This window comes from Pezoporus wallicus, unplaced genomic scaffold (genome assembly GCF_028554395.1).
Source record: "Pezoporus wallicus isolate ANWC-B61680 ecotype Strahan unplaced genomic scaffold, APGP_CSIRO_Pwel_v1 contig_4722, whole genome shotgun sequence".
NCBI classification, from domain to species: Eukaryota; Metazoa; Chordata; class Aves; order Psittaciformes; family Psittacidae; genus Pezoporus; species Pezoporus wallicus.
Window position 1 is genome coordinate 3,223,920 of NW_026641840.1, and position 26,153 is coordinate 3,250,072.

The 26,153-nt window shown below is 42.6% G+C and overlaps 1 protein-coding gene across 3 annotated transcripts in view; it reads right to left on the reverse strand.

Annotated features, from left to right (window-relative positions):
- MSRB3 (methionine sulfoxide reductase B3) overlaps positions 1–26,153 on the reverse strand; it is an 82,380-nt gene that overhangs the window by 49,961 nt on the left and 6,266 nt on the right. For all 3 annotated transcript variants that reach the window (XM_057425437.1, XM_057425435.1, XM_057425436.1), the window contains exon 2: positions 12,072–12,198. In XM_057425437.1, the coding sequence (XP_057281420.1) occupies positions 12,072–12,147 (76 nt within the window). In that variant the 5' untranslated portion in view covers positions 12,148–12,198. The remainder of the gene's footprint in view (positions 1–12,071; positions 12,199–26,153) is intronic.

The following is a 26,153-nucleotide window of genomic DNA, read 5'->3' on the forward strand; positions in this document are numbered from 1 at the left end:
TACTAGTGAAAGAAAGGTATTGAAAAGCGACTTTATTTCATAGATTAGAAATTACTTTTGATCTAAACATTCTTAAAAACAGATTGTTTTCCACTCTGAGCCATCTCATTAGCTGTGCTGCAGAGCCTTCGTTTTAATGGCAAGCTTTGAAAGAGCGCTGCTGTATGCCTTTGTTAGCTTCAATCTTATTTGGGAGAGGGATAAAGATTTCATTCCAGGTCTCTTTGTTTGTCTTTCAAGAACCACTAAAGCAGCATTCACACAAATTTTGCAGGAATGTGCCCTGTGCCATAGCTTACAAATTATTTGGTTTTGGTGCACTTAAAGGTCACCTTCCAAATTAGCAAAATTTTCCTACATCCTGGCTTTTCAACCTTAAATGTAAATATTGTTTCCTAACTGTAAGTGAGGTTTGTTCTTTATAACATTTGGTTGCTTATTTAAAGATGTCAAACGCTGGAGGTTTTTATTCTCCGAATGTGCAGGGCTCTAGGACTAATAAGTCTTTCAAAGTATAGCTAACAGGGAAAGGAAGCATATGCATTATATAAATAGCTATTGTTTTGTTGCATTGCACAGCTCAGAAAGAAACTGTTTGAAGACGGTCTTTCATCTGTAATTTCAGTGTTAAGGAGTTGTCTGGAGAGCAGCAAAGAATCTCACAAACCAACACCTCTTTGCTTATAAAAGTATCTACCAATTATTATTTTTTTTAATTCTATTTGCTCCTTAGATGTTGCAAAAAAGCAAACAAAGCATTAACTTCCCACTGGAAAAAAGTCACAGAAAATGCTGAATGCTTTAAAGAATGCCGGTATTCCCTCTTTTCGCTCTGAATGTTTTTTTCACCTACTTTAAAAATGTAATGCTGTTCTATCAATGGGCTCCCTATATGCACAAGAAAATTGCGATAAGCCATTTGATCCATGCCACGGATCAGAAGTAGGAAGTGTGTTATATAGGGGTTTTTTCCCCCCACTGTTTTTAATAACTGTGTTTTACAATACAGACAGTATTTATGTCTACAGGGGAATTCTGCCAAACTGCACTGGGGTAAACTGCAAACCACCCCAACAAAGGACTCACCAGGTTTGTAATTTAATAGAGTACACATCAGCAAAAAGCTACAGTTGCATTACAAATAATAAAGAAAATCTCTTAGTGCAGCTCTCAGTACCCAAGGACAACCCTATTCAATTAACTACACTTATTACTTAACTGCTAGCAACAAAAAAAATGGCTCAGCAAATTGATTACATTATTTGAATATTGCCAAAGAGCCAAGGAGGTAAAGCAAAGGATGTAGGAATATGATATTGGAAACAGGGCTAACCCACAGGCCTCAATAAAATGTGAGGAACAATAAAAACTACTCCATGAGACCCTAGGAATACAGTTCTTCAGTTAAGAAAAACATTACTTACAAGAGAGACAAAAGTGCTCAACTTGCGTTACAAGAGTGGCTGCTTCCAGTTTTACAACTGCTCCTTTACAGCGTGTTTGAGAGGACTGCTACATGCAATCCAACTGTCTGTATCTTGGGAGGGGAAAACATAAAGCTGCACAAATATACGCCCAACATGGAAGAAACTGCCACTACTAATGCAGCTGCTGTCAAACTCGTTACTGAAGCAGAGAATAGAGGTGCAGGCTGGCCACCTTCCTCAGTCTGGCTCCCCAAAGAAGGAACAAGGTTTGGGCTGTGGGAAGGGCTCTCATTAAGGCAACAAACTACTTCAGGAACTCAGGTGTACAGGCTGGTCCTCGGCTTGGAAATTATGCAGTCCAGGGCAGAAGGAAAAAAAGGCCATCATCTTTACAAACAGTGTGACATCAGTGCGATTGCATTCAAGGTGAGACTGAATTAAATACACAGTGAGAATAACAGAGTCTAGGTTCATCAGAGCTACATTAGGAATTTGGTTTGGATCTCAGTTGTTCTCTGGAGGTGATGCTCTCGACAACGACTTTTAGAAGAGCCCAGGACAGCGATGTTTCTAACTCCAGTTAGATCCCGTTGTTAGGAGAGGCAAACGCTGACCTACAAGGGCAGACAAAATTCCCTGTACATTCCACTGCAGGATATGAGGCCAGATTAAATCTCTCTAATCAGTGCAGCTTGGTGCGTTCATTGGGGTCAGTGCTCATTAGAAGAGCAGAGCATAGGCAACTCTTCCACAAAGAGGCACCAGCATTTCCACTTGATGCCTTCAGCCTTTTGCCAGAAATTACAGCTCTACTGAAGGCTCTTAAGATCCTGGAGCATGATGGAAGGTTTTGCAAAGAAAAGGCCAGGCTCACAAACCTTAAATGCATAAACATAAAACAAAAAGCTGAGGAAGGTGAAACGAACACCAACAGAAACCTTTCTGGAGCCTTCACAGCATTCCTCTGCTTAGGAATGGTTTCTCTGAAAAGCAACACAACGCACACTGCCATTTACCATTCACCTGCAGACTCTGGGCATTTCAGAGTTCAGCTCTGGGCTCCTCCTCTGTACGAATGAAGTGAACAGAAAGTACTTTCTGGGTGTTGACCTGATAATGAAGACATTAGGCATCTCACCTCACATATAAATTCCGTTTTCCATTGACCTTTTCAAATCTGTGGTTCATAAAACAGGCGTGTGCCATTTCCTTCCATATAAGCAATCACAAGAAAACTAGCAATGAGATCCGTCCAGACAGACGGACACAAGTTAGCAGACCATTACTCCTCACCACTCAGCCCTTCACCTGCTCCGGCATGCTGGAGGGTAACTATTAGGGCCTGATATACCCTGAAATACTGTGGAATTTTGCCTGGTGGCTTTCCGTCTTCAAATAGTCTTTCAAACTGTTCTAACAAATTTCTCTTACGTTTTGTTGCTTCCTATCACTGAAATTAACTCAACATTTCAGCTGCATGGAAGACACAGCATACATTTTCTTCCTTCTACGTATGCTTATGTTCCACTGGCGTTAATGGACATTGCAGTCATGCACTGAGCACATACCATTAAGACTTCCTGAATTAAATTCAGCAAGATCAAATGTTCCAGCAGAGCACAGCCATAGAATAAATTGGGCTTCTAGTTTTCAGTACTACTTCTTTTAATATACCCAAGCAGGTTTCTAGGGACCTTCCAGCACGTTTTACTATTCATACACCACCCCAGCTCCAGTCCTGCAATGTGACCTGCATGAGCAAACCCCTGGGAACATGCATAGCTCCAACAGCTACATAAGGGTCTATGAATGTACATCAGATTACAGGATCTGGCTCTAAGTATACATCTTCTATTAAGTATGCATGAAGTATATTAATATTAAATTATTATGATTCTATGATCTCTCTGCTTCCCAAAGCCTGTACCCTCATGAGTGGGTCACACCTTAGTCATCAATGGTAAACTACCTCAAACTGATGTGAAGAGGAATCCTGCAAGGTTAAAAACCAATTGCATACATTTCTTCAAATAAATAGCCTTACATCTGCTGTCACTAACAGTATTATTAAAAGGGGAATCTCTCATTTTTATTATTTCAAATTTTATTTCCACAGTTTATGCCTTTTGTTTACAGTTTTGCCTCTCTTAGGAAAAGGCAAATGCACAACTCACTTCTGTTTAGCCTGTTCTCTGCAGCCTCGAGTTTGCAGCCTTAGCAGAATGCCACACTGTCCTCTCTGCAAACAAGCCAGGAACTGCTCACCTAGTTTAAAAAAGTACAGCTCTTGAAAATGTGAATCAATGCAAACAGTTCTATTGGCTTGTAAGCTGGAAAACACTGCTTTAAAAAAAAAACTGTATTTGACATGATAGAACTTGTAATCCCATCACAAGCCATTTTAAATTACCTAAACATGCTGCTGACTAGGACAGATGTTGCAAAAGAACTCTGAAACCTTGGGAGGTCAAGTTCAAGTAAAATCCAAACTTCATCAGTAAAGAAAAACCCTGTAGATGTTTTACACATTGAAAAACAGATCTGCGCTTCCTCTCTGAAGGATGGCTCCTTTGCTTTCTTGATGTAGGTAGCTAACTCCCACCCGCTGCTGAAATGCCATTTGCAGTTTCATGCAACCATTAGGAGTAATGGGGTGAAGACCATTGCCATTATATTGTGCGCTGAAAATCCAAAAGCCAGGTACCAGGACAGCAGTTATGACTTTGGGTCAAATGCCAGGTTCCATCTTAAAAGAACACCAGCCAAAAATGAACTGTTTTAAAAGAAATAATTTACTTAACACCCAGGAGGGTCACACAGCCACGTGGGAAAGGCAAGCCCCTTCTTTGCAAACTTGTGAGCTTCCCATGCAAACAGAGCTGTCACGTTTATTTTTGCCACCTGGTCATCAGCATAGCTCATGTTTTACATCAGTGTATATTGTTTGAGTGACCATCAGAGATCTCCCAAGTAAGACAGTAAATTTCTCAAGCACCAAAAAAACCTTCCAAAAGCCCCCAAATCTCCTAACTCCCAAGTCATGCATCTCCTCTGTGTATTCATTTTGTTTCCAAAGGAAGCAGGACTAGGACCCCATTGGTCCCAGTACAGGCAGCATCTATGGGATTGGAGGCTACCTTGTTTCTGCAGGTCTTCAAGCATCTTTGCAGCAGGTTATGTGGCTGAGGTAGCCATGCAAGTCAAAGAAGCATTCCCTGGAAAAGAGATCTGGAGCTGCCTCCCCTCCTTGCCAATGTGAAAAAAAAAACATTTAACAAAAGGTTGAAGTGTTTTGTGTAGTGGGGAAAGGGGAAAGAAAAGCAGCCCCATTTGTCCTCTCCAGGGATGTCTACTTTACTTCGTTATCTCACATTAATGAAACAGAAGCCACAATCTTGGTCTCACCACCTTTACAAATGATAACCACTGAAGACTACACCATCACCCTGTGCTGGCCAGTGGAGGTGAAGGCAGCTACCCCTGGGGCTGTCATCTTCCCCGGTTCCATAGCGATGGCAGCATGTAGCTGCTCAGCAGAGCTTGTTCAATAGAAGCACCTTTAATTAAGTGGAGCAAATGCTCATTATGTTAATAAACTGCCACTTTCGTTACCCTTTCCACCGAGATGGCCAAAGATAGAGTGCACGGGGCAGCTGACCTACTTGCCTTACTCTTGGATGCAAACCAGGCAAGACAAGATCAGTATCTGTTGGTACAGCAGCGGAGGGGGGAACATTTATAATGATGGATTTCTCTTCCTCTCTTCTCTAATAGATACAGAGACTTTTGTTTTGCTGATGTGATCCTAGCACCTTTCACAGACCCTACATTTGTTTAAATTAAAAGCAAGGAAGGCAGGGATGCTGAGCACTCTGTATCTGGTCAATAGATTTCTGTCCAAAATCAGTAAAAAGGGGCACAGCACACAGAAAGGCATTTTATTAACAGCAGAATTAAGCTGAATTTAATGAGTGCTTTATGCTACCTTTTGCATTCAAATTATTTCAGAAAGCCCTCAAAATTAGTTTATTCACACAGCTTTAATAAAGGTTTAACCCTGAAGCAGAAACAACTAAAAAGTCAGCATTCGCCAGCAGTTACCACAGTGGTTTGTAGCTTATTGCGGCATTCAGGCTGTTGCTAAATCCTCCTGCTGCTCCCTCCACAACAGTGGTGAGTGGCCTGTGAAATGAGCACTATGTTTCAAGACTCAAGGTGCTGCAATCTATACTTGGGATGAGGGTGGAGTAAAGGAGCAGGATGGGGGAAGGTCTTTCTTCTCCTCCAATTCCCCACAACAGTCCAAATCTAACCCCGAGGAAAACCTGGTCTGCCTTCAGCTGTTCAGGAACCCTTTTCGTGAAGCCTCAAGCAGGCACAGCCTGCTCTGTGGCCTTTTCATCCCACATCTCCAAGCTCTGAGGGACATGCCCAGCATGAGGACAGGAACAGCTGGAACACACTGTGTGCCAGCAGCTGCTCTGCTATGACCACCATGGAAAACACTTGTATCCCCCTCCTCTCTCAACCTGCTTCAGGGCTAAAGGTAAAGAAACAGCCAAAAAAGTGAGTAACTGCCAACTTCTTTCCTTGTGGGCCTTTCAGACTTCCCTGTGTTTCTGTCAAATTCAGCCATGCTTAATGGGTCAGGAAGATGGGGTCAAGCCCTACAAACGGCCTTTTAAGAGGACTCAGGTGAGTCCTTCACTGCTCCGCTCTCCTTGGGACTCCCTGACCAGAGCCAGAGCATCGAGCAGGAAGTTCTCACCTGCTGTGCACCAAGCTGCCAGCACCAGACAAAGGCTGCAGGCAGCCCCTGTCCCACAGTAACCCCTCATCCAGCTGGAGCAGGGGCACTTCCACACCCCAGCCACGCACCCTTCCCAACACAGCTGCCGTGGAAGGAAATCACGGGGTGGCACACATGTTTAGCTTATAACTAAGAACAAACATTTTCTGGTTCTTAGCCCTCCCTGGGACACTAATTCCTCTCCACTCGTTCCCCCCCAAAATCACCATCTGTGCCGTAGCAACCTATGGCTAACACAACAGCTAAGTTATGGTAATGTTCATGTCTCTGGTGCCTGACTCTCAGTCCACACTCTAGACCTATTCAGTGGGCCACCAAATTTCAAGTTCACACATCCCCTAAATGACCCCCTGGATCATCTCCTCCATCACTTCCCAACTGACTTTTACTGCCTTTAGGGTTCACGTTCCCATCTTGCACCTTTTCTTGCTTGCTTTCCCTCAGCTTAGCAATATAGAAAATTTTCCTTTTTGTGTGCTGTCATCTCTCCTTTACATCACATTCTTCTCTGCAATCTTCACCATGTACTCCTCACGGAAAGGACAAAGTCAGGGGTTGTTTTTAATTGAAGGGAAAAAAATGAAGGCAGCCCTTAAAGGACTTCTTAGACCTCCAGTTATAAACAGACAGTCCAGTGACTAAAAAAGTAGCTTTTCATGGGAAACACTAAAACACAGGAACACAGTGCTGTAAATTCATCTTTTCCATACCCAACTAAGCAGAAAACACAGCCTGAGCTGCAGAGGGCACAGGAATGGAACATGGGAAATTTATGAGCTCCCAGAATTAAAACATTCCTGCAAGATGGGCAAAATTGGCTTGTTGTGGGTCCTTTATGGGAGCAGGAAGGGAATGCAAACAACCTTAAGAAATCTATCAGGGAACATATTAATAAACTGGCTCTGTGCTGGGTCTGGAAGCACAAGAAAGGTCTCATCATCCCTGTGCTACCTAATGCTAGAGTCACAGAGGAGCCTCCACTCAGACGTGTCAGGGACAAGCACCTTCTGTCTATTGAGGGAGACTGCAAAACTGCCAGAACAACAGTTAAGGGAGAAAACCAGGAAACAAACCCTAAGGTACAAGCAAAAAGGGTACACTCACAAAGAGTTTCTGGTCTTATAATCCCACGTTTTGCAAGCATCAGGCACAATAAGAGCATCACTCACAATGAGGTATCTACAGATGATAAATTTCATTCTAAACTGTATCAAATAAGACAACCTAAACTGAATACAAAATAAACACTTCTAGACTGAGTACAAAATACACATGTAAACACAGACTAACATTGAATGCACTCCCATTAAGGCAGCTATATACAAAGGTAATTTTTAAAACCCATTTTCAAGCCATTCCAAAAATGATAACGTCATGCTCTATGATGATAATATGGCATTCTGCTATCATATGACTAGAAGGCAGACATACACACAGACATATAATAATGACACACGAACAGCTTCGCATGCTGTTTACTATTGTGTTTGCACAGTGCTTTTTTTCCAAGACTCTTTTCAAGCATTTATCAAATTCCTCACAACTGCTGGGAGGCAGGAAGCTTGGTCATTTGAAAGACTGTATTTTAAATTTAAAATTGACTTTTTTTTTCCAAGTTGATATTTGCTTTTTTTTTTCTTCTTTCTCTTCACAGAAATGAGTTTTAGTTTTCGCTCCCCAACCAGTTCTGAGGAACAAGTACATCCAGCTGAGACCTTGTGTGACATATTTAAACCCAGAGCAAATTTTTATGTTCAAGATATAAACCCCAGAAAATAGGGATTTATAATGAAAACGTTGACAGGCATCTAACCATAGCCATACTGGTGGGTTTTGCCATACAACATATCAATCTTACTTTTATTTTCTTTAAGGACACGTGAACAGGCATCTGTAATAGTACATCTTTGGTGATACACCATACAGAAAGCTATGAGAGAGTTATAACATACATTACAGAAATTGTCTCTCTGAACACAGAAACATACGATATGAAACGTTCGGACATACTTAAGTCACACAAAGTCTGACAGCAACTACCGAACTTTGAACACATCAGACTAAAGTATTTTCTAGACTTTTCGTTGTTAAAACCAGATCTGGCAAACACGGCACACACAGATGATTTCACTGACATGAGCAGTTTGAGAGTTCAGAGGGACAAATGCATATGAATAACTCATGTATGTAACTGCTTGCGAGATCCGCTCCTAAAAGCAATCCTTTATGTTAACAGATTACTACTAAAAATCCAATTTTGAGACCCAGTAATTGTCTGCTCACTATTTGTTTCCATTTTATGAAAACGCATTACACTGAAATTTGGAATTAACAAAGACTTAATAAAACAAGTTATGAGAAACCACAGATATTTACTTAATAAAGACTTACACCATATGCCCAGCACCATCTTCATACAGATGTATTGTAGTTTAACCTAAAGCTAGAAAAGTATGGTTTCCTACTAGGAGTTATTTCAGTAATTAAACACTTCACAACAATTTAATATAATCTAGGACTTTATTATTGCACACAGAAGAAACCCCCCTAAGTCTAACCCTGTAATTTCTTCATCATTACTTTTTACTTAACTTTACAAGCACTGCAATTTTCTTGATCTACAGGAGAGGAAAAGCCAAATTATCTCATGCAAAAATCGTGATGTAAGCAGCACAATATTCAAAGTGTTAAAGAAATAAAGGATTTTTTTAAAGAAAGGAGAACCCATGATAATTAAAAGACACAGCAAAGCAAAATAAGCTATCTTTTTACTTTATAGCTTGGTGGTCTGCTACAGAAAACATATGTACATGGAATCTGTGTAATCATTACTTGTATCGGTTACTTCTTGGTATGCGCTAAAGCAGCTGAAGTAGTTTTTACATTAAAAGTTTTGGGGGGTTTTGTTGTGGTTTTGGGTTTGGTGTTTTTTTTTAAGATGTAATTTCTGTGAACTAAACCCTGGCAGGTGCTGAGTGCATCCTGCATTTCGAAAGAAATTTAGAGCATTCAGCTCTAATAAAGCGGACTCAAGGAGCAACACTTCTACATCACACGACAGACACGATGGAGCTGTAATTATCACTGGCAATGAAGAAACCTTGAACCAGTGTGAAGGTACTCTGTGTACGAGCACAGAATGATGTGATTTTCCCCAGTGCTCACGGTTTTCTTTAAATACCTGTAAATGTTCATAAGGTCTCAGGGTTTACTTTATGTATGAATGACTCCTAAACGGGAAGCTTTTCATAGAGTGCTAGGTGTGCGAAACAGCATATGCTTAGTGCCATCTACTGGGAAATGCCTGCTTATGCCCTGACTTTACCATGCTGGCTACAAAAAAGTCACGGGCAAACTGCACACACTGAAATGTTCAGTCCTAACTCAAAAAAAAAAAAAAAAAATTAACGAAAAATGCAAATACAATTTGGAAGCACAGATCCACACTCCTGGTGCTAATATACAAACAGAGAAAGAGCAAGTAAAAACACTTCAGTAGCACAACTGATCCAGGGTAACTTGCACATGCTTACAAAATTGTGTTTTAAAGGAGAAACAGGAGGTCATCCCAATTCTAAGATACTTCCTAACATTATTTCATTCATTTAACTCTTTGGGGAAAATTATTTAGTCCAATTTACACCTTTGCTCTCCTATGCCAAGCTGGCGGGGGCTCCAGAAAGTTAGAAAGTCTCTTTGCATATGGAATTTGCCACTGAATTAGAAAACAACCAAAATCCACGCCGTTCCAGACTTAGTGGGCACGTAGCATGGTGGTGTAGTTGCAGGGCTGCAATTCACACAGAACAGGGTGGTGGGAAAAGTACTAACTTAAAGTATTATGTTATAAAAAAGTCACAAAACTCGGGGTGTTTTCTACATATTCAAAAGTTAAAGTCCCAGTGCACCGTGGCATTTAAGCAGATGTTGCCTCTAGATCCCGTTCCCATGTTTAATTTGATACATGCTACATACCATTTACTTGCAACCCCCCTCAATACACCACATGCAAAAAACAAAACCAAAGGCAGAGCAAGCCTACATCAATTTATAAGCATCTGGGGAATTTAGATTACTCTTAAAATATGTGAGAAATGTGTATTATTCCACTATTAAAAGACTAATTTGGGATATTATACATATATGTTTTTTATATATATATATATATATATATATATATATATATAACACAGCCAGTCAGTGGCACTCAATCTATTAATGTTTGCACAGTTATGGATCAAAGGGACAAGAATAAACAATAGTGTTATGAGCTTTTTATTCCAAAATATGACTACTGGATTATGTCAGAAAAAATGGTTTGACAAAATAGCTAATGTAGTGCTTTGCAAACAGGTACACAACAGCAAAACCTCCCATGGCCTGTGTTTCTAGCTGACCAACTTTGATATCTCCTTTTCAGAGCAGGAACAAAAAGGCCAGAAGACTGAGTGCCCCCATTTTAAGATAGACACCAGCAGTATGAGCACACATCAAAAAGTGCATAATGGGGACGAAGGAAATTTGCTTACCCTGTATTTTTAGGATTTTAAATCTGGCTCAGCAGCAAATAGAACAGGAAACCAAGGTCAGGCTGACACAATGTGAGCTATTCTCTCTCTTCCTCAATATGTGTTTGCATCTCCTATCTAGGTTAATGGGAGTTTTGTGCACATGTGGGGGGAAACAGAACACAAATGCTGCAAATATTGGACTCAGATTTCATTCGAATAAAGTGCAATCAGCTTTAGAAAACCCATCAGCTTGAAAACCGATGTCTTATCACTGAAAAGATCTTTAAAACATCACCTCCATATGGCTGCAAAGTCCAGATCTGGGAAAAAAGTGCTTGTAACATTTTGCATTCTTATGAACCAGTTGCGAGTGTAGTTCAAACACTCAGGACTTGTTCTTTTTTGATTCTTCAAATACTAATCAGCTAGTATTGTATCTTTTTTATTTGGGTGTCAAGAAAATTCCTAGTAACGTTCAGAATTAACTCAGCGCAGCTTTTATTTTCTCCCACAGAACCATGCATGCTGACGTTATTATGCAGACTTCAGAGATGCTGTTGCTGTTTAAGTGAAACACAAAACAGCTTCAAGGTTTTCATGGTTTTACCAGTCCATGGAGATAGGGTCCTATGGCAGGGTATAGTTTAACCAGTCCATTGAGATAAGGTCCTATTAGGTCATTCACAGACCTAATAGCAGAACCTGGACCTACATGAACAGTGCAGCTGCATCTGGGCATTAAACTGCATGTTTCCCTTGATTTATTTAAAGTGTCACGTTACTAAAGAACATGCTGTCAGAGGAATAAAAGAATTCAGTTTTAAATTCTACATATTTTGTACATAATTTTCAGTGTAACATATTTTGACTTTGAATAAAAATGTAAAAAAGGACACATGCAGTGTAAAACTATGGTATAATGCAAAAGATTTTGGAAAATATTTTTCAGCCCTGTAATTTAATAGCAATCTATATGCTAAATTCTTCAGTGCATCTTAAAAAAAATATAAACTGCATTTAATAAATTATTTTCAGCTTAATTTCACTGTTTTTCCCAAGAATGAGGAAAATCATCCAAAATTTAAGAGAGAATATGCTGGGCAAGGAAGTCAGACAGCACTTCCAAGCATCCTAAAATCACTGACATGAAAAGTCACTCAATCCAGTGACTTTCACAAAAAAAAAGCAAGCAATCAAACTTGTGGTTCAAAGGCAAATTTAAACAAACCAGAGCAACCCATAGCACATCATTTCCTGCAGCAGAGACACCATTCCTAAGAGGGCCTTCGTTACGCATGACACCACAAGCAGCACCCATTCAACCTGAGGGAAGCCCACAGGCTCGCAGGGCCACTGGCTGGCTCTTTGTCACCAAATGCAGCAGGTTGAATGCAGACATCACTGTGATATCCTCACCAACAAAACCAGAGGCAAAGAACAGGGGCAAGAGCTGAGTAGGGAAGAAAAAAGAAAAAAAAAAAAAAAAAAGAAAAAAAAAGATGAGAACAAATTAAAACATCAAAAATGTTAAGATACATTCACAGAAAAAAAACAATGCTTACAATTTTATGAGACCACCACATGGAAGCACAATTCTAAATGCATTTTTCTTAGTACGTTTAGCCCATTTTCAGTGACACCCCCCAACATTTTGATACGTATTACATAGTATTCAATGAAACAACTTTCTATGCTACCAAGTGAGAGGAAGGGGGCATTTTTATAGGGGCATTCACAACGGCTGCTTGAAACACCCAATTAAAAGCAAGGCAGAGTAGCAACCTATGTGGTCACAAGTGCAGAGGCACTACGGGGGAAACCTCAGGACCTCAGCTAGATAGCCAGAATCCTGCTTTGCACACCCAGAAGTGCCGGGCAGATCAAACATGCAGCCTTTTTCTATTTATTTTATTTACAGCAAAATCACACTCTGCAACATTTCTGAATGGTGAATGCTGGAAACCAGTCATTGCTAAAAATTGTTCTTTTGATGACTTGTTTGAAGAGTGTGACATTTCATTGTAATAAACTTGCCAGATATCTTAAACCCACGGCTTCTTTTTTGGGTGGGGTTTTTTTTTTCTTTTTTTTTTTTTTAAAGGCAGGAAATAATTCTCATTGTAAACTGTCCATGACATATATTTAAATAATCTTCCGGCCAGTTTAAATATAGCAAACAGAGAGATGGCAGCCGCGAGATTTTATTTTAGAAGGATTTAATGCATGAATACCAATTGTTTCATTTACCCTGCGATGGGAAAGAGGAAACGCAGCTGCCTTATAGCCCACCCGTTCATAGCTGCAGCTCGCTTCGGAAGGTTAGGTGACATCAGAAGGTTATGTGACACTGGGGAGCAGAGCCAGCCCCCACTGAAGTCAGGACTGAAGCTCTGACAGATGCTGGAAGGCGGAGGACTGGGCTCCAGGCGCATAACGAGCAGCAGGGTGATTCCCAGTCTCCTCCCAGCTGCCCTGTGCCGTTTCTGCATGCGGCAGCACAGGAGCCGCGGGATGTGGGACCTGCCAATGCCCAGAGACGGTTCCAGCAGTGGCCAGAGCAGGGTCCAGCAGCAGCCCAGGGCACAAACCAGCAATGGCTCAGAGCAGGGGCCAGCGCTGCCCACAGCAGGGGTCTGCCCTGGGCTTCCACAGCCCCAGGGAAGCTGGCCACAGCTCATCCTGATGCGGCAGCACACAGCGCCCAGCCGTACTTATTACGGAACCAGCCCGGAGCGTATCTGACGGAAACCTGCTTGTATTAACATGCCTGAACTCTGATTTATCCAAACTAAACTCGCTGCGAAACCCAAACATCTCCGTGCTGCTGATCGGCGGCAAAGCGGGGGGAAAGTGGGCGATGCACGGCGGGCAGTCCCGGAGAGCCATTACTCAGGAATAAACATATCATTGTCACGAGTGAGTGCAGAGCTGCTTAAAGAGAAAGAACGGACCAGAGCCCCTCCCGCGCAGACTGCCGGACATAACACACCAGGGGCCTGGCGGAGTCACGCCACAAGCGCCGGGGCCCTGCGGCCGCCCTCCCCCGGGCGGCGGGCACCGAGGCGGGCAGCGCGCCGCGACCGGCCCCGTTCCGTGCCCTCCCCACCGCCTCGCTGGGTCCCGTCCGCAGCGGCACCGCGCTCCCTCCGCCGGCCCGCCCAGCGGCGCCGCCTGGCGGCTTCGGCCTGGCACCGCCCGGCCGCCATTATCCCTGAGCCACGGCCCAGGCGGGGCTCCAGCGGTGTGGTGCTCTGAAGCCGCTGTTTCAGACCCGCAGCACCGATAGCGTGCCGAAGGGCTGACGGCCAGACCAGTCCCTGCATGGCGGGGTCCCCCCTGGCCCTGCCTGTATGATCTAGCTACTCACTTGTATGAAGGCTGGCGGCTTGCCCAGACACAGGCACCTGACGAGCGTGGCGCAGAGGTGAGGCGCACATGGCCTCACCTTCCCCTCGCACATCCCCCATGGGCCGGGACTAAGCTCCCAGCCCAGCACCGCTTCCCCGCTCCCCTCCATCAGAACCGCGACTCCCTCAAGTATAAACAGCCTAAAGGAAATTACCTGAAATTCCCGAGGATTACAAAATAGATTCTGACCTCTTGAAAATGTCAAGTATTTTAGCGTTCACCAAGATGTTGCTATTTAGTTTCGAGTATTCATAAAGACTCAGAGGATATATAAGTCCTGAAAGCCCAATAAAATATAACTGAGTGTTCATGAAAGTGCTTTATTGCAGTTAACATATTTTATTCCTTTATTTCTGATGTTTTGATCACTCTTTCTATTTACTCTCTACATTACAGCAGTGCCCAGTAGTTTCAAGCAGGAGGGGACCTCCTGGTGCAAGGTACAGGCCAACAAACCCCTGCTGCGGGGAGCTTGTGGACCATGGTAAGAGCTGCTTGTAAAGCATCAGTGAAGGGCAGAGCAAAGTCAAACTCACCACAATTAACACATTTGGTTTGGATGTGCTTCCTGCCTGCCAGCTCCAGGACAAGTCAAGGGAGAATGATGGTAATGTTTTGTGATAGTTAAGATCTTTCCACTGCTCTTTCTGCAGCTGATGCAGGCTTGGCCATAGCCTTCAACCGGTTAAAGAACTGGGTTTGCATCTCAGATTCATTAAACAGGAACAGCCAGAGCACAAGAAACATGGGAAGAAAACACCATCCTGAAAACATCATTGTGTGTGGTTTAAACCTCTGTGCTGTCCAGGTTAAGCACCTGCCTCAGCCCCAAGGAACCTACCGTGCCACACAGCACTCCATGTCAGCAGCACCGGGACCAGTGGCCTGGAGACAGCAACCTGCTGATGTGACTGTCACATGCCTGAGCCACAGTGGTTACTGCAGCATTGCCCTCCCACCACGCAGAGCTGTCACCCCCCACATCTTTATTACAGCACTGCAACATGCCACCTGCTGTGGCAGGAGATAAGCTCCATGAAGAGGTGAGAACAAAACTCACAGTCTAAGGAAGGGGTGATGTCACTTACAGAATCACAGAATGGCTAGGATTGGAAGGGACCTTAGAGATCATTCAGTTCCAGCCCGCCTGCCATGGGCAGGGACACCTTCCTCTAGAACTTGTTGCTCAAAGCTCAGTCCAACCTGGCCTTGAACACTTCCAAGGATAGAGCAGCTACAGCTTCTCTGGGCACCCTGTGCCAATGCCTCACCACCCTCATAGTAAAGAATTTTTTCCTAATGTCTAATGAAATCTCCTTTCTCTTCTAGCTTAAAGCCATTGCCCCTTGCCCTATCACTACATGCCCTTGTAAAGAGTCCCTCTACAGATCCCTTGTAGCCTCCTTTAAGTACCCTAAGACTTGGTTTTGTTGGTTGTTTTTTTTAAACACATGCCACTGGTGCACTGCCTGCAACACCCTGCACACTGCTGGCTCCTCCACAGTTGCCATGCAGTGTCACCAGACCTCTTGAAGCCCCTTCACCACACTGTGCTCTTTAACCTAGCACAACGTGGGCCAGCATGGATCTTTCACCTGCCCAGCTCTCCTAAATTGGACACTATACTCAGAGGTAGCTTGTAAATCCTATCATTATAGATCATACAAATATAGCCGTAACTATGTCATTAAGTGTGCTCCAGAAGCCTTTTGCTACAATGATACACACTACAACTCCAGGAAAGCCTTCCTTTTAGGATGCTAACATCCTAATGTTGGCATATGTTAAAGTGTTGCCAGCTTTCAAGAGCTTCTATATTGTCAATTGCAAAACATTCAGAAATCACAAGTTCGGCCCCCAAATAAATATGATCTGTTAAATCGTAACACAGGGGGGTCTGCCACATTCATCCTTTGGAAATTAAGAACTTTGTAATTACTCATGTTTTCTCAATCTCTGTCTGCAACTAAAGAAATTTCTTTGGGGGAGGGATAACTTGAGAGATTAAAGTCTGATATTATCACACCTTGCTTTTAAGAGCTGTAAGGGAAAAACTGAAAACTCAGGAGCTGATAACACTGGTTTCAGTTTTTCCATAGTCAGTGTTTTTCCTGACAACTCAGGTCCAGAATTCCTAAAATTACATAAGAATCCCAGCTCTCAGAAGAAAAACGTGAAGTTTTAGCCCTCCACAAGTAAATAACTAACCACACACACACACAGATTCTTAAGGGAACAATCTTTTCTTTCCCTTGCCCCAATAAAGAGACCTTAATAGTGTGAGGCTTCTACATTTTTTCCAGTTTCCCTCCCCCACCCCCAAGTCTGTGGCCCCATTTGGAGGGCAGGAAACAATTAGAGATAGGTACACACAAGCCAGAGAGCCAGGCTCTTGTCAGGAATTTCTATGTCACTGGAAAAAGCAAAGAGAAAAAATATTGCCACACTGGAGAAACCCAAACAACCAGAAGTTAGAAGACAGTGAAGGCCTGTGAGTCTGCTGTGCTCAAGTGTTACATTAACAGTCTAATTTTAATCAATATTTGTTTTGTTAAGTTCCTCCAGTCCAGCAGCAAGCTCAAACAGTTGTCTTGCAAAGGTTTTATTTATTTATCCACTTTGACATAAATCAAAATGTAACCAAATGTTTCACCGATAAAGCTTAGTGGAATACTTAATATAAACATTTATTCCAGACTTTGGATCTTTTTTTGATACTTTATTTGGGTTTTGCTCACCTAAAGCTGCTGCCAGTCAGATTCAGCAGACAGAACAGAGCAACCACCAGACGCTGCAGAACAAAAAGTGCAGCCTAGAGAGAACCACACGAACGACTATTTCAGTGTGTCATGGGTTGCTGTGTCTAAACAGTTATTTACTCTGTAGTCATTTTCCCTTAACACATTCTCTGCTAACGCCAAAGCCACTGGTCTCTCCTGCTCTCTCCACTGCACTTGGCAGTTTTTAGGGACTTCACTGTTTGTGATAAATGTCTTAAGTTTGTTGTGGTGTGTGCTAAGGTGGGGGTAAAGGCAGTTATTTAATAGCTTGTAAGAAGTTTAACGGGGCCTGATGCAGTAACCATCACCAAACTGCCAGCTGTGGCAGGAGACTGGAGCTCAGCACGAGGGGATAAGGACTGCTAGTTATTATTCATTGACAAAAGATGGGAAGAGTTCCAGTTATCCCTTCTGATTCAAGATCTCAGAAGACTAGCACCCTCTGCAGTGCACATAGTATTCTCAAGCAGTAACACCTCACAACCTGGGCTAACCATCCCTTCTGCCCTGACCTCCCAGCAGCCTGCTGGATCAACAAGGAGGCAATCTTCAGCCCTCAAAAAAAAAAAACCCCACACCCTGTGAATATGCATTTGTGCTTTATAATTACATTTTTAGACAACTGCATGCCTCAAAGCATAGTACTGGATTTGAAACATTCAGCACAAAATCATAAAGCTAACTGACAAAACCTTTGGAAATTCACTTTTTAAAGAGAAGTTTTTAGGCTGTGGATTTTCATGTGCTTATATAGCCACTGATAATGCAAACCAGGTGTCTTCACAAGTTCATGATCTGCTATTAAAATACCTTGCAACAGCCCACTGTCTGAGGGAGTGAACTACTTGAATCACTAACAGCTAATCACTAACAACATGCAGCAAAACCTAGATATCTGTAAATACAAGTTTCCCAAAAGCTTATTGAAGAGGCATAAAATGTTCTAAAAGAAACTAATTATGTTAGCCTTACAGGTCTGCAAAAGTACTGCAGCATTTAACTTGCATGCTTGTCTGCATCTACTTTTTCCCCCCTCATACAGTAGTAGCTTCTCAGTTACAGCCACAGAAATCAAAAGTATTAGACCTGAATTCCCACATCACTTTTAACATTCTCAAGTCAAGCATGTTCTGCTTAGCTGTTTGTGCTGGAATGTGCAAACTGAGTAGCAACCCAGTCTACTTTGAGGAAGTTTACATTGTGCCCTGATAAAAGAGGTAATTACTGCCATACCTCATAATATTTGAGTGGAACACCAGGAAACGTCAAGCTTTAAACTTGAAGTTAGCACTACCCTTAGAGAGAAGCCTGAACAGTGAAGTTCAAAACACTTTGGCTTTCTTGAATTTTACATATTCTCTTATGCTGGATTTTTTTTCTCAACCCCTCCCATAGCATCTGAGTGTATTTATCATAGAAACCTAAACCACACACCTTTCTGCAATAAAGAATGCACAATAAGAGGGTTTCCAGTACCAGTCTGGCTTCAGGATACTGTCAGATTCAGTGTGGCACACACTGTGGCTGCTCATGCTCAAGGGGTGAAGGAAGTCCTCCCCTGCTCTTACAGCTTCTTCACCATGCCCACAGCACAGCCCTCTTTCTCCTGTGAAATGGGGTAATAAAGCCCACTCTATTAACATTACTGATGTAGCTCTTTCACATTCTAGCTGGGAAGCCTCAGTATCTTCTGTATTCATTATGTTAACAGCTGGACGAACATGGGAAGAAGAAAAGTCTAAAGGTTGAGATCAGACAAAAAAATAGAAATCAGGAAAAGAAGACGAGAAAGTATCGGACAGCATGGAAGTACTGCTCTCCCTGTAGTAGGAATGTATATTCTCACCTGCTCACAGGTTCCACTCTGTGATGCATGGTGACAAGCCTTAGGGACTAACCACCCTCTACATTCCATCCTCAGGCTGCATTTAAGTTTCCCATTGAGGTGAATCAGAGATCTTTTTAGGAGTGCAGCAAAGGCTGCAGCTTTATTACCCAGACATTGCTTCTCCATCAAAGGAGGATTATCTCTCCAGTAAAAGAACCATTAAAACCTTGGAAAACAAACCAGAGTCTGAAACCTCTTCACACAATTCAGGATAATTTTACTGATTTTAGTTGTTGAGGAGAAAAATATGCTAAGTAATGAGGTAGGGCTCTGTATGTCTGTGAGTTTGCATTTATATTAGAATGGTTATCCAGGACAGCAAAATTATTTATAAAAGACAAATGCTACATCTGAGCAAAGAAGTATATTTAATTTTCATTTAATAACTGATTTATCATGGAATCACAGAATTTGAGCTGATGTTCTCTCTAGCATCAGCTGCCAAAGATGGGAAGCTCACAATCCCTTACAGGAATACCCCTCTTTGTATGCTGAACTGGCCATTGCAGTGCTTCCGTCTCCAGCTACTGAAAGACCAGTTTGGCAACAAAGACACTGGTGTGCTGGTGTAACTAAAGCCCAGAGGTGTGTCCAGGGCCCAAACTGAAAAGGCCTGAGATGTGAGAGGACAATCAAAACAAAGGGGATTTTGCGGGTTGTACCCTCCTGAAAAGCGAGAAGGGGGAAAGCACGTTAATGCCTCCCTGTTCTGCAACTGCTCCCACAGAGGAGAGACTCATGAGGCTGAATTCTCCTTGTTTTACTGCTTAACATTTGCACACAGCAGAGCAGTGGGACTGGTCCCCTCTGAGCAGCAAAGGACATAGCCTTATACAGTGGGGATGATGAGGACACCCGTGCTACACTGAGCACAAGGGGAGGAGAGAGTTAGTTAGTTTTTTAAGTAACAAAAATTAAGAGGGTCCTTGCTCAAGGGACTCCGGTTTGGTCTTTAGGGAGGGGTGTAAAATGGAAGATTTCATCAATGTAGAGACAAGACACTGCAAGCATTGTGGGCAACATGAAATGGCAAGAGCAAAGTGGAACTGCAGAGATAATACAAACTGTGGAGAGACCCCAAAGGAGAAGAGACTAGACAAGTGAGGTGTCCCCAAGCCTGCGATGAAAGAGATTCTTGGCTAAGGGCAGAAACCAGCAGGTCTCTGAGCCTTGCAAGCGCTCACACATCTGCCGTTTGCAGACAGTTTCCCAGTAGTTATGACTGGCAATACTTCCCAGAGGAGAGCAAATATAGGTCAGATGGGATTTTCCCCTGTCCATTCCTGCTCCTCCCAGATCTGATGCACTAAAATAGCGCTGAGCTGCACTTTCATTTTCCCTGACTTGGTAGTCTGCCAACACACAGCACATTCCTTTTACGGCAGTGAGTTTATAACTACAGCAGTCATAAACTACTCTTAAATGGGTCTTTTCTGAGAATCACAATCCTTTCAACATCTTAAAAATATCTAATCTTTTCCATTCCAGGCAGTCCTCTCTAGCGCAGTGGTAATGATTTAATTGCTTCTGGTGCTCAGATGAGGAGATAAAAGTGTTCTGGAAGTAACCTCTTAATTTAACAATTCCTACCAGCCAGCCCGAAAGCTTTTTGCATTCCTCCCCAGTAAAGTATTCATTTTCAGAACTAAAAGAAAAAACAAAGCTTAAGTGGATAGATCTATATAAGAGGTTCTCTAGCACTGAAGACATGATGCTTATTTTTACCATCAGGTCAATCTGATACTCTTCATCAGTATTTACCTTTTCAAGCTTACCAACAGAGTGGAGCTAACAAGCTTTCTATTCAGTTTTCCATTTGGGACAAACCCCACACATCCTTTACCAAAAGGTGAAATACAACTTTATCTTTTAGCAGTGAACATAAGCCCTTCAAAAGAATTTCTGTTCTGCTTTTCTGAAACAACTTTCCATTAGTTTTTACTTCTCAAAGAAGAATAGACAAATTCTAAGTACATCATCTGGAATGGGAGTTCTTTTACGTTGTGCTACACAGTGCTCCCATAACTCAGATGAATTCTTCCTCAGCTCACAAAGCTTACCTGCCTGGGTAACCATACACAATAGAAAAGTGATACCAGCTGTTCCTCTTAGGTAGAATATCTCATAAAAATGAAGCAAAGAGAAAGCCTCCAGATGAGAAGTGGTCTGACTTCATAGGACTTCTAATCCTAACAATCAAGAAAGTGCACTCGTTTGAAAAGAGCATCATCTCACTCGTTCCTAAAATGAGAGGAATGAAAACCAGCCCTGTGTAGTTTGCTGACTCTGCGCTCCTGTCCCGCATGGCACAGATGGGCTGTGGTGCATGAGGCATGACGGAAAGGAAGCTGTCACCTCTGCTGCACAGAGCAGCTGAATTCTGAAACATCACAGACAAGTTAAATTTGATGACCCTGTTTCACGAGGCACTGTAAGGAAATGCAGAAATGATGCTTTCTAGGTCTAAGGTCCCTGAAACCAGATGTGATTTCAGCCACAACTTTGGCCTCTGATTTAACCATCTCTCAGAGTAAAATGTGCATCAGGGGATAAAAAACACCAAAGAACAACAATATTCCCTGCCACAGCAGCAAACTAAAGCATCCTCAATGCAGGTTCAGATGCCATGGGGTTGTTACAGTGAGTACATGAATTGCCATAGGAAGTCCCTGGCAGATTTTTAAGATATTTAAAACTCTTTCAATTGAAGAAGTGATTGGTACTAATATCTATCTAACATGTATATGCGGATTGTGCCTCAAATGCCATGCACCCTCCTAGAATAGTGAACTTCCAGTGCAAAAGACACACAAAGACGCACATCAGCCTGTGTTATTTCATCCAGCATTCAGTTCTTCAGCACTTGAAAGCTGAATTATCTCCCTATATTTCATAATTTACTACGTGAGAAAATGTAATTTTTAGATCAGTGAACCAGACTTGACTGTGATCTCTCATTTTGCACAACAGCTCACAAGGAAAGCACTGTTAGCTGGCATAACTACCTTTCAGATCGATTCAGGTTGGTTGTTTCTTTTTTTTATCAACCCAGCTACTAGAAAAGCATTTCGAATTGCAGACATCATCGCTGCCAATCCCTCCACAGCTGCCTCCCTTACATGGAAATTTTCTACGTGGCTTTCTCCATAAACCAATACCGCTTATTACCACAGAGAGGAGCCATCTCCCTTCCATAAAATCAGGTGTTGCACAGTCTCCTCGTAAGTTATCCTCCAAATACAATCCTCCGCGCACGGAAGTCTACGAATATATCAAGAGGATAAAAGCACTCTCTAGAAATGTCCCTTTGATCACACCCACTGCGTCACAAAGGTAATGCAGAGCAGCATTATGCACATCAAACCTCAGCCTTTTATCCAAAAATAGTTTAAAAAAATAGAGCACAAAGAAATTCTGATACTGCACAAAGAAACCTAAAAGAATGGCTCACACACTGTAACCATCCTAAACCCAAAGAACCTTTACACAGTTCAAAAACATAAATTAAAAGAACATCTAATCCATACCAAAATAAAATTCCATCAAGTAAAACAGAGACTCCTAAATTTTCCCTGGTCAGAGATGTACTTTTATTTTTATGAACAGCAGTGAGAAGACACTACAGCAAATAAGGAAAGAGTATTTATCTTTATACTTAAATCTTCTTTGAACTTCTGGTACAATCAGTTAATACTGAATGTCAATGACTCAAAAATGAGAGAGCAAAGAAAACTATTTCTCTCCTAACAGCAATAAGTTTGATTCGAATATAAAGATTATTGGATTTTAAACCACTGCCAAGGTGGATTAGTTTAACAAACACTTTTATTTGCATTTCTGTAACACAATTCTTCACTTGGTTGGGCTGTCATTAAGTATCATGATTGGCAAGATATATATATAACTGCCACTACTTAATAACCAGGATTATATGTACATCTACCTGTATTTAGATAATTACAGGGAAACACTTATTCAGGGCTCTTTATCCTTCTTACAAGAGCAAATGTCCAAAGGCAAACTTTTACCTGGAGTCTGTGTGAGCAGAATTCCAATTTTCATTCCAGTGCAGTTTAAAAATCCACAAACTTAGTTTGTTGGGTTTTTTTAAATTAACTAACCATATTTACACTGATGTGTGGGACAAGCACCTGCACCTCCAGGCATCCTAGAGCTATTTCTCAATTCATGAACAAGACAAGTATTAATTCGAGCTAAATGTATTACTTTAAAATCAGCTTTGATTATTTCCTTTCTCTTCAGTTCTCTCTCAAGTGTCCAGAATGCAAAGGTGTCTCCTCCACTTCTTCAATTGGCTGAAAATGTTTATTAAACATCACTATTTTAAAATACACCTTTCCCAGCCCTACATGCACTCAAAAACAAAGACAATACTCATCTGATACCGACCAGCTAGACTTGCAGCCAAGAGCAACCATGCAAAACCTTTCTGCATAGCAAAAAGTACTTACCTTTGGCAAAAACATGAATACTTTCACCTGCTCTGTTGGAGTGAGCGTAACAGTGCCAGGGCTGATGCAGCCCACAGTCCTGCATGGAACACCCTAGACCCACGCACCAGGGTTGATGCAGCCCCGCAGTTCTACACAGAGCCCCCCCCCAGCCCCACATGCCAAAGGCTAGCAGCAGCCCCCAGTCCTGCACAGAGTCCCCCCAGACCAACACCAGAGCTGGCAGCAGCCCCCAGTCCTGCACAGAAGCCCCCCAGACCCACACCGGGGCTGGCAGCAGCCCCAAGTGCTGCACAGAGCCCCCCCAGACCCACACCAGGGCTGCCCCTGCCCATGCAGCTGGTTCATGGGTTAGGCATACTGCTCAGTTCAGCAGCTCTCCTTTGGAGGGTCACCAGGGGAACAATGCAGCCACCAACTTTGTTCTCCTCTTCCCTCAGCCTTTTGCTGGTTTCAAAGCTTTGCAGGTCAGCTTCCCACCTGGATCAGGATTCTAAAACAAATCTGGATGTTTTCTGTGCATGATCTGTTCTGAGAAGTGACATCTGCTCCACTTCCTTCAGCAGAGGCAGCAGCACAGCACCCGCAGGGAGCCCCTCCTGCCGAAGCCCGCTGTCAGGAACTTCATTGCCCCAAAATACAGTCTGTTTCTGCCCTACTTGGACTCGGGCTCCAAAAAAGGAAACCCTACACTTGAAACACCGGGAGTCCCTCTTTCCCCTCTTGGTGCTGACATTTCACTCGGGCATTCCTCAGCGACTCAGCCATGCCTTCACAGCATCCTCAGTCCCAGCACAGAACCGCTCTCCTCCCCCAGTTCACTTCAGTACATCCCAGTGCTGAGCATGCAGCCTTCAGCACCCCTTCTCAAACTGAAACAAGGGACGTACCAGCACCACGTTTGCCCACTTTGTGGTTTTCCTAAACAATAATTACTGGTTGGTATTCTGGTATGTTTGGTAGCTTATTTTTATAGCATTGGTATATATGTAGAGAATGATTCTCATTCTCTTACATTTATATGGAAACAGACAGATAAAAGTTATCTAGATCTCTGGAAATCTTTAGTAGTTGCTAGCAAAACAAATAAAATAATACAAGGCCATGTAGCGACAGGACAAGGGAGAATAGTTTTAAACGAGAAGTGGGGAGATTTGGATTAGACAGTAGGGAGAAGCTCTTCCCTGTGAGGGTGCTGAGGCTCTGGCACAGGGTGCCCAGAGAAGCTGTGGCTGCCCCATCCCTGGCAGTGTTCAAGGCCAGGCTGGACAGGGCTTTGAGCAACCTGGTCTAGTGAAAGGTGTCCCTGCCTGTGGCAGGGGTGTTGGAACTGGATGAGCTTTAAGGTCCCTTCCAACCCAAACCATTCTATGATTCCATGATTCCATAATAAGCCATGATGAGTGAAGCCCACCTGCAAATTTCACTATTTGTAACTCTACATAAAGCAAGCAACACACAATAGATTATCAGGTTAGAAATAGGTTGACTACCCGGATGACCTTCCATGGCAATATATTTGAGAGATTTTTTTAAGAAACAGAGGTCATCGTCTGAAGCAGCCACAGTGACTGATTTTGAATCACTGAAATCTGTTGCACAGACCTTGCTCTGCCCACAAATTGTCAGTGGAGCATCAGTCACTTGCCTCTGCAGTGAACTGTCTTGTCAATGAAGCTGCAGAAGCTGCTTTTGTTTGAGAGAGAAAACTTTATCAAAACCTACGAAGCTTTCTTTCTCACGCTTTGAAACTCAATTCAGGTGCGTTAGCTGGATAAATATGAGACTGAAATTAGGCACACTAATTCTGAATCACTATATTCATGAGTGATTCATCTTCTCATGAGTGAGATGATGGAGCTATCTTGTGTGCCTGCAGCTTTTGTCTGTGGTTGCTCCTCCTCTGACAGGTTAGGAAATTTATCCTACAGCGTTTTGGAAACAAGCTGGGGCAATCTCTCCGCAAACAGCAAGCACCCTGGAGGGCTTTTGAAAGGCTTTTCCTTTTCTGAAAGCTTGGGAGCAAGCTGACAACGTTCATTTCTAAAAAGGGGGGAAAAGAGCGGCTGGTGAACTACACAGCCATAGCCTTCCTTCAGCACCCAGAAAGCTTTTGAAACAAGTTTCTAAACAATCCATAACAGGCAACTGAAACTTAGAAAAGTGACCAGCTGCCAAGATGGACTTGCCTGAATCTCACCCCATCAACAAACGTATTTTCCTTCCTTCCTTCTATTCTACAGGCAGAAGGAAAGCAGTAAATCCAACAGATCTCAAATATACTTTTTGACAGAGCAAGCTGGAAAAGCACCTTCCTTCAGGATCGAGGTCCTGTAACATGGGTGCAGAGCTGCTTGAAAAAACACACTCATCCAGCACTTCTCCTACTGACTAGGGTCAGAACCCAGCAAGGGGTCTGACTAAAACTGCAGAGACACCAACCTAGAAGGAGCATGATGCACTCTAAAGAGCTCACCGGGATGTCCTTAATAAAGTGAAGAAATGGTCAAAAATCAGTAAAATAAAAGTTAATACAGCCAAGTACAAAGAACAACCTTTGGACTTTAAAGGAAATCCTCAAACACATAAAACTAAAAGGAAGAATTTCAGACCAAGAGCAGTACTGCAGAAAAGGATGTCAAGGTTACAATGACAAGAAATTGAGCCAAGTGTGAAACAATTAAAAGAAAAAAAAAAGAAAAAAGACAAATGTCAATCTGGAGTTTATTAATAAAGAGAAGAGTCAAACAGAACAGCTCAGGAGGGGCTGGGGAGGAAATCTGCTCCCCTCAGGAGCAGTGAGGTATCAACTGGAATACGCCGCTGGTTGGAGATGTAGGCCAGAGGCAACTGAGGA